At 39.4% G+C, this 9,362-nt stretch overlaps 1 protein-coding gene and 2 non-coding genes across 5 annotated transcripts in view; 2 read left to right on the top strand and 1 right to left on the bottom strand.

The window, feature by feature from the left end:
* Positions 1-1,868: 1,868 nt before the first annotated feature.
* On the top strand, positions 1,869-2,064 carry LOC122068505. The gene has a single exon (XR_006137131.1). It is a non-coding gene; the product is annotated as a U2 spliceosomal RNA (small nuclear RNA).
* A 1,825-nt stretch (positions 2,065-3,889) lies between these two features.
* On the bottom strand, positions 3,890-4,050 carry LOC122068504. The gene has a single exon (XR_006137130.1). It is a non-coding gene; the product is annotated as a U1 spliceosomal RNA (small nuclear RNA).
* A 3,632-nt stretch (positions 4,051-7,682) lies between these two features.
* The window catches only part of LOC122068499 (10 kDa chaperonin 1, chloroplastic-like), a 13,209-nt gene continuing 11,529 nt past the window's right edge, over positions 7,683-9,362 (top strand). Inside the window, exons 1-3 of one of the 3 annotated variants that reach the window (XM_042632375.1) lie at positions 7,683-8,028; positions 8,129-8,187; positions 8,320-8,370. In XM_042632375.1, coding sequence (XP_042488309.1) covers positions 7,947-8,028; positions 8,129-8,187; positions 8,320-8,370 — 192 coding nt within the window. In that variant the 5' untranslated portion in view covers positions 7,683-7,946. The remainder of the gene's footprint in view (positions 8,029-8,128; positions 8,188-8,319; positions 8,371-9,362) is intronic. The other 2 variants (XM_042632377.1, XM_042632376.1) reach the window with 2 other exon arrangements.

The following is a 9,362-nucleotide window of genomic DNA, read 5'->3' as shown; positions in this document are numbered from 1 at the left end:
ATCCACCTTACCCCAACCCGGAAATACAGGTTACACGGGTAGAAATCGTCTGAAATTTCCATCCGTGCAATTCCATGCAATTCTACCCCAAGCGACTGACACGTGTACCCATTATATATCCACGGTTCAGATTTAATCTACCATAAACCACTGAAAAAACCATCTTCAACCAAACCATTAGAGAACAAACCGATAGATTAAATCTGAACCGTGGATATATAATGGGTACACGTGTCAGTCGCTTGGGGTAGAATTGCATGGAATTGCACGGATGGGAATTTCAGACGATTTCTACCCCAGGTTACACGGGTTGAAATCGTCTGCAATTCCGATCTTGTACAATTTTGTGCAATACCACCTTCAGGCGGTGACACGTGTATTGATACCAATACAATGGTCCAGATCTGGTACAACTAATAAAACATTAAATCAGTGAAGAGGCATTTAAATCAGATCTAGACCATTGTATTGGTATCAACACATGTGTCACCGCCTAAAGGTGGTATTACACGGAATTGTACAAGATCGGAATTGCAGACGATTTTTTTTCCAGGTTACACACTATCAACATGCAAAAGAACCCATCAAGAACTAAGAATTTACATTAAAAAAACTAGCAAGCCAGCTTTGTCTTCCCAAATGATACGAATAAGACCACTCAAGAGAATCTGACCTCTAAGAAACATGAACTATCCAAGACTTTGCAAGCTAAATTAGCCCAAAGAAAAAAAATCTGCAGCACGATTGCTCTCTTTGAACAAGAAGGAGATACGAGCTTTGAGAGAGTCGTAGAGTGAAATAGCATCTTGAAACTAATACCAATAGCTCTACAATTGACTTCATCTTTGATAAGCAAGATTAACAATCGATGAAGAGTCAGAGTTAATGTAAAAGTATGTGAAACTCATACACAATTGAAGGCTGTCTTGAAGAGCCATCATCTTAGCTACAAAGTTGGAGCACACCCCATAAAAAGTTTGAAAAGGCTGCTAGAACATGCCCGTCTCTATTTTTGATGATTCCTCTACCTCCACTAATGTCTGGATTTCCTTTACTTGCACGATAACATTAAGCTTTACATCATCAAATGGTGGATTCCAATTAATAGGAATAGACTTTTTTTGTCTAATAGGAGGGGAGTTGAGATGAAGAACATGTAAAATTAGGCCATCCCACATAGAGGGGGTTTTTAAAACTTCGATGGGTACTTTCACGAAGCTATAATTTCACTTTTTCAATAATTGTCCCAGTTGTACGGGTGCCTTCCCCATGCTTCCTATTGTTCCTTTCCTTCCATAACTCCCAAACAATCAGAGAGGGAGCCGAACATGTGATGTATCCGCAAATACCATTAGCATTTGCTTCAAATTGCCAAAACTACAATCTCACTCGAATCTCCTGAGTTGGAACATTCTCCACATCCAACGACCTCCCAAAAAAATCCCCAAATTTAGTGGCGGTTCCTCCTTTAACAAGCACGTGGGTGGCGTTTTCTCTCCATGGCCCCCTACAACATAAGCATCTAAAAACCATTGGCACAACAAGCTTCATTAAGGCATCATCTGCAGGAATCTTACCATATAGGATATGCCAAGATAAAAACCAGATTTTTGTAAGGAGTAAGGAGTTTAAAAGTACATTACAAGAGCGGTTAGTTCTAGCTTTCGTGACTAAATAATGTGCCACTATCACCAAATCCCTGCATTATTTCATCAACTTAAAATAAGAGGAACTGGACTCAGCTGCAAAGAAAAGAGAGCAGCAGCAATAATAGCAACACAATAGTGAATAGTCCCACATCGCTTGTTGACAATGGAGGAATGACCCGAGGTTGTCTATAAAATGAAGAATAAGCCACTAACCAAAGCATACCTTTCTCGGCCTTTTGGCTAAGATCAAGTGTAGTATCTGTTCTTATCAGTTTAATATCTGATACGTGGGTTATCAACCCACATGATATTAAATTAATTTTTCTTGGGGGAGGACCCACCACAGTAGCTTGCTACTGGGGTTCTCAAGCGTCGCCCATGCGTTGCACTACTGCACGGGCCTGGCGCACCCCTACCAATACTTATTTCAAATTCTTTTGTACATTCTTCAATTTGTTAGGCACCTTAACGCATTTCCTGTATGTGGCATTAAAATTTAAATGTGATGGCGCATATAGGCTTAACAGGAGCAATGTGTTGTCCAGGGGAACAAAATGTGAAGCACAATCCATCCCGTGCAAAGTTGGATGATGTAGTCAGGTTGGGATTTGCAAATCCAAGTGTTCAAATTTACATAAATCCTGTGATAAATGTATCTTGATACCAAACTATAATCAGTTATATCGTCCCAAATATTTTCCTATTATAACCATTGTACTCTGTTTTCTTGCTGCACATATTTATTTGTCTATGGTTGTTACCTGCTAATTTCTTAACAGGAAACCCAGAAAATGAGCTTGTTGATATCATTAATGAGAACCAAATAGCCCAAAAGCTTTTGATAACTAAAGGACAATGCTGGTCTTGGGTGCAAGGCCTTGCAATATGTAGAGGGATGCAAAGCAAAGTGCACTAGCAACAACCATTAGCTGCCAACCTCGACAAGGTGATTTCATTGAGGTCTTTGCACCCAACTGTGTTGTAGAGCTACCTACCTTTAGCACCATATCAGGACACTAATAGGATGCCAGTCTAAGTATCTTGATCCCTCACAAGCCTTTTCTCACATATTTTTTTTCAAGACAAGAAGACCTTGTCAGTTGTAAGAAGTAAGGAACACACTGAAGTGGGAGTAGGTTTGATGGAGACCCACAAAGGGTCTTTCTTTTGGTGTACCTTATTTAGCAGTGGCAAGACAAATTCGGCGGAAGGGGTATCAAGCAGAAGAAAGGGGGCTTCAGTGGAACAAGTATCCAATGCAGTGGAGGTTTGAAGATCCATTTGTTCTTAAAACACCATTTTGACTCTGCTATTTACATCATTAATCTTTTATAATTTGTGCCTTATATCCTTTACATTTTTACACTTACAGAGCATAGATACCTCAGACAAGCCAATCAAAGTCATTCATCTTTTGTGAAGTCTCTCCAGAGAAAGTTGAAATCTGAACTGTTGGACTCGCCAAAAGCAGAGGGTCTCATCTATTCCAGCTGAAACAACAGTTGGTCCATATGGGTTCTACATAAGCCTATAAAAGGGGGAAAAAATTCGCAGACCTGGGAGAGGTAGAGGACTTTGGATACTTTGTGTTTATGCTCCTCAATTGGCATTTAAGCATAGATTGCTTTTCTGGTGAGTTAGACTGTATCCATACCCACCCATAATACCCACTCCAGATCTCCTTATGATGTCTGTTCCCAATCCAATCTACAAACCTTTTGGCTTTTGGTAAGAAAATGAAGAAATGATCAACCATGGAGAAAGCAAATCTGGATGATTTATAGCCAAACAGTTAATCATGAAGGAATTGGATTGGACCTCAAGTGATATAATTGTGGTTTGTTCATTAATTAACAGATCACTAATGGTCCAAAACTTAGTTAATGGAGTAATCATATGATACCCTTATTTTCTTGCCTAAACATAATGTAGAACAGAGCAACAACTCCAACTAAATTCTGGAACAACCATCTGGACAGACTTAGGATCTCATAATTGCTAAATTCTGAAGCTTATGATCCAACCCAGAGTTTCCCATTATCTTATTACACTAGATTAATAGCATGTAGACCATCAAACAATTTATCAATGATTCAATCATTAATCAAGCAATTAGTTCGTGAATGACAATCTAATCTCTATAACTAAGAAATTTGATCATAACAAGTATGAAACAGAAAGAATGAATGAATAGAACTGTAGAACTAAAAAAGCAGAACAGTTTTAAACCATAGAATTGAGCAGGGGCCGCGCGAACGCGTACCCCCTCTATCACAAATTATGACGTACACTCTCCCACTTGGGGAGATGTTAAGCGGGCGCCCCTCCCAAGTGCAATGGAGGTCACCAACCTAGGCCATGGACCTTATTGATCGCCCATAGACCCCGTCCAGGTAAGTATGATATACAGTCCTCACTTTCTCTTATTTATAGACTTCTTTCCCTTGTTCCATTTGTGATTTAGCCGATGTGGGATTAAAAGAACCCACCTTTCATACTAACTATTTAATTTAAACTAAACATAGACGGTTATGATTGTTCCATCTTGGGTGATAATGTGATATGATGTCATTTATCATGTGGACCAGATGTTTTGTATAGAAAAGCTTAACATCATGTAGCTGCATGTTAATCGGATGAAATTTGACTCTGCTTCAACTTTCAAGGATTGGAACCAGATCTTATCCCCCTCCAAAAAAAAAAAAAAACTACTTTCCAATTTTTTTTTTTTTTTTTTTTTCTTCAGTTGTTTCTAAATGGCTCTACAATCAGATAGAGGATTGGAGTTGATCTATTCCCTGGCTTTGGAAGTAGTAGGAACTATTTCAAATTTCAGATGGAGTTGTTCTTACCCTTCTTCAAGTTCAATCTATTGCTAATGATATGTGATGTTGCAACTCTAGTTTAGCTAGTCCCACATAGAAGGCTCCGATGGAAGACTTTTCAACGCTTAAATCAGCATCCGAGTACACAGTGAGGAAAAGGAAAACAAAGTATAATTTGGGTACAGGGGGACTATCATCCACTTTTTTTTTGTTGTGGGTGTCCCTGTGATCCTTAACCTAACCGTGGATTATAATGTAGAGGCTATCCCCTAGGACATTACGAAGTAACAAACTTGTTTCGTGGAGGAAAAAACGATGGACACGTGGTCGACTGAGATGATGATCTGTGGTTGGTACACTTTGTCTCCTCTCTATTGGTTGGTTACATTTATGCGTATCAATGAGTAAACCCTCCTCCATTATTGATTCGTGAGCCACATATGGTTGAAAACAATTGAATTGTTGTAAAATAGAGTAAAAATGGCAATTTAATGTGATACTTGATAAGTGGACACCTAGACTAGAACATATAAATGTAATAGTGGGAATTGCAATATCAGCTCTTTTTTTTTTGTAGAAAGCAGGACTATTTATTCATGATTGTCCAACGCTCAATATCCATGTTACATACATTAGATAACCAAGGAATGGAGAGAGGCCAAACTATGTCACACGCACAAGATAGGGCTTTCCTAACTAGGGAGTCAGATATGCTGTTAATATTCCTGGGAATAAGGTGAAAAGAGCAACTTCTAAATAGATTACTAAGGTGCTTGATATCATGAACTATGTTAGGCACCTCACAAGAGAAAGAGGGGGGGGGGACTAACATTAACTGTGATACAAAGAAATTAGGTTCTTGCAGTCAGTTCCACAATAATGTTGTCGATACCTTTCGAAATGCCATACAACAGCCCAGATCGAAGAGCAAGCACCTCATCTTGCAGGGGAGAAGACATGCTGGAGATGAAACAACCACCGACGAGAATCCCCTACTATCACGGATAACCCATCTAGTACCACCTTTCCCTTCCTTAAGAGAGGCATCGATGTTCTGTTTGAAGTGAAGGGGCCTTGGTGGAGTCTAGAGAAGGCTTCCTTGTTATTAGGGAAAGAGAGCAATAGATGAGTGCGTCATAATCGAATGAATCTCTAAGAACTCGTCGAATTGTGATTCAACATAATGAATAACCTCTACAGGAGAGAGGTCTTTGCTTTCAAAGAGCAAGGCATTTCTAGCTTTCCAAAGAGCCCAACAAATGAACGAACCAAGGCCTAAACCCTCTCAACCCAACTCTTTGTTTGATGCTGAAATGGCACTTTAATGCTGAATGAGAATTTGAAGACTAGGATTGTGCTGAGTTGGGGCGAAGGATAACCAACATCCAAACCAAACGGCTCTCGCGAAAGGGCACTCCAAAAGTAAGTGGGCTATGGTCTCAATAGAAGCACCACACCCATGCAAGATGGGTCAAGATGAGCTTTTCTTTTGAGAAGGCCCACACCTGTAGCGATACCATCGGAACAAGCCCGCCACAAGAAGTTCTGGATTTTGGGAGGGTTATGGCATTTCCAAACTTGCTTCCAATCAACATTAGGGGAAAGCGTAGGCGAGGAGGTGGAAGAAGATGTTGTGGATGCAAGTTCCTTGAGGTCCCGTTGATTGCAAAGGAAGTGATAAGCGCTCTTAGCCGTGTAGATACCATTTCCTGCCAATCTAGCTAGGCCACATAACAAATATAAAAGAAAATTACATATATCCTCATGAAATTAATGCTCCCTAATCGCATAGCCTTTGCCCCCAGACATAGAGGATAATGAAAATGCCAACCCTTTGAAACCCATAAACCCACATTCTATTTATACCCATATGTGCCCCCTCGTTGGTCCCCCACTAACCCAGGGGGCTTGCAATCAGAGAACGTTCATTTCCCCAAATATCAATATCATGTCATACCTCTTTTTCAAGAGTATATCGTCTTGCAGTTTAAAGATGGTACCCATTAAAAATGAAAGTTGTTTTTCAATTTTATATATTATACTCATCGATTTTTTTTCTTATTCTTTTATTTACTTTTAGGAAAAAAATTATTACATTGTTAGTGTGTAGTTCACCTTTCACATGCATTTTTTATTATTTTTATTCGTTTGGTTTAAATATGTGCACTTTACATGGATGTGATACCCTTTTTGAACTACCAGTTAGTTAGAGTGGTTTGCAAAATCCTCCCCATGTTGGCAACATGGGAAACCTTTTATCATAATTTTATGTGGAAATGAGAACTCCTTGGTTGCACAACCCCTATGCCCAAAGTATCAGACTCAGAGGGTGGTGAAATGATGCCGCTACCCCTACGAACCCAAAACCCCACCCTCTTTGATGCCCATGTGTGCCTCCCTCATTGGCCCTTGTGCAGCCCTAGCACTAGGGCTGCACAAGGGCTGCATGACCAAAGAGTTTTCTTTTCCCCTAATTTTATATTGGTATTTGACTAATCTCATTTTAGGAGAAAGTATGGAAGTAAGAAACCCATAAATCTTGTACCGGAAAAAAAATCAATAAATCTAAAGTCATTGTTACTCATTCTTTGTACGATGAATTCTGAAAATATCTACCTTACTTTGGCTGCACGACCAAAGAGTTTTCTTTTCCCCTATTTTTATATTAGTATTTAACGAATTTTATTTATAAGATAGATTCTGAAAATATCTGCCTTACTTTGGCGCATGACCAAGAAGTTTTCTTTCCCTTAATTTTATATTAGTATTCAACAAATCTCATTTTAAAAGAAAGTTTTCCTCCTCTAAAGAAGTAAGAAAACCCATAAATCTAATGTCATCATTACTCTTTCCCACAAAGGATAAATTTCTCCTTTGCTTTGATCGCATGATCAAGAAGTGTTTTTTTTCCTTAATTTTATATAGTATTTAACCACGGACCCTTAAAATATCTCCCCTACATTTAAAGCCCCCATCTCATGGCCAACATGAACCCTACCTCCTTCACTGTAGGAGAAGGAAAACTGTACGCTAATTTTTTTGTCATTTTTACTCCTTGTTTCTTGGCACACATAGCAAATGCCAAGCTAAGAAACTATTTCTGAAAATGAAAAAATAAACCAACCAAGAGTCGAGGGGTAAACAACAGGGGGAAAAAAAATTAACTTTTTAAATAAATTCATTAAATCATTATTTTTGCTATCCACAAGGACACAGAAGAGGATCATTCCAGAAGTCTCTAGGGAACCAGTGGGAATTATCCAACGGTGCAAACCCGGACGTCCCGATATCTCCATCGATGTTGACGAATTTTCGCCGATATTTAAACAGAGAAACCTGATTTGGAGAACAATCGAGCGTTCGACCTGGGTTTGTTCTTCAACCTAGCAGTACCAACTACCTACCTTGACTCTTCACTCTTCAGAGCTTTTCCTTCTTTATCTCCTCGTTTTGCCCCTCTTCTACCTTATCCATGGCGTCTGCTTTCATTACAGTAGCAAAGCCTTTCTCTTTGAACAAAACCATTCCTTCTTTCTCCAACCAGAGGTCCCCAGGTCGGTTTATAATTTATTCTCTAATGCTTTCCTTCACCTACTTTTAAAGCACTTTTTTCCCCCCTTCATCACCCTAATTTTGATGTATAATTTGTTGCAGGTTTGCGGAAGGGTGCTTTGAGAATTAATGCAGTGACCACGAAATGGGAACCCACAAAGGTCTCACCAGAACCTATTTCTCTGAGTTTGTAATCTCTATTAAATTTTACTTTCACAAGTTTCTTTGTGGATATCGAGTATTATGGTTCATTTTGCAGGAGTTCATGGGCTTTCCGCTCTTTAATGTTGCAGGTTGTTCCACAAGCTGATAGAGTTTTGATTCGTCTAGAGGATTTGCCTGAGGTATATATAGCTTTTGCTGTTGTTAATTGTTATTGGTTATCAGCATTGCATTGCGTTTCTATTTTATGAGTAGTTGGTTTCTAGTCATTTACTAGTGAACTCTTCCAAAATAGGGTTCCCCCATTTATTTTCTTAGTATACTCTCTCAGGATTCGGGGTAATTCTTCTCAAAATTAAACTCATTAGATCTTAATGTTGAGGAGATTTGTCAGTGTTCCCTAGGTTCCAATTCCTATATTTCAGTTCCTGAACCTCATTTTCAGTTAAAGGCCATATTTAGAGTATGGTCTAAAAGCTTTGTGCCTGAGATAGGTAAGGTCTCAGCTGGATTTATGATCAGTGGCTGTTAAATATACCTGAACAGAAGATGCCAGCTAAGCTGGTATTTTGTAACATAACACATGCATACTGAATACATTGTAGTTTCAGAATCATCTATCTTGATTAGTTAGTATATTTAGTTCAAGTTTGATAGAACATGTTCGAGCTTATTCATTTAGGTTTCTGATTGTTGTTATTTCCGTTGACATTGTTGCATTTCTAAGATTTTGGTGTGATGCTTCAAAGTTTTTCTTATCCTCATGGATTGTCAATCTCCTCTTTCTCACCCCATACCCTAGTCTTATACTCGATTCTCCCTTTCCAAGCCCATCCAGGTCAGCCCTATGCTCAAGGCCCAACAGACAGTTCCATCCATGAATCAATACACCCCATTTCCCAAGGACCCATCCCCGCAAACGTGGTTCTTGAGGGCATGGATTCGGGTTATGGCTCAGATCCACATCCAGTTGGACCTCACCCAGTCCTAGCCCTATCAACCAAGCCTGACGTTAAAGCCCTCATTCAGACTGTGGAGTCCATCTCCACCCAAACCAGCACTTACAAGTTACAAGAGAAGGGCTTCGTTACGAGAACTGGAGGAGCACCAGCATGTTGCAGCAGCTCCAAGTGCACCCAATCATGAACATGACCAGAAGAAGCCACCCCCACCC

This window comes from Macadamia integrifolia, unplaced genomic scaffold (assembly GCF_013358625.1).
Source record: "Macadamia integrifolia cultivar HAES 741 unplaced genomic scaffold, SCU_Mint_v3 scaffold402, whole genome shotgun sequence".
In the NCBI taxonomy this organism is placed as follows: Eukaryota; Viridiplantae; Streptophyta; class Magnoliopsida; order Proteales; family Proteaceae; genus Macadamia; species Macadamia integrifolia.
The sequence above is the reverse complement of the archived record's forward strand: the minus strand, read 5'-3'. Positions and strand labels throughout refer to the sequence as shown.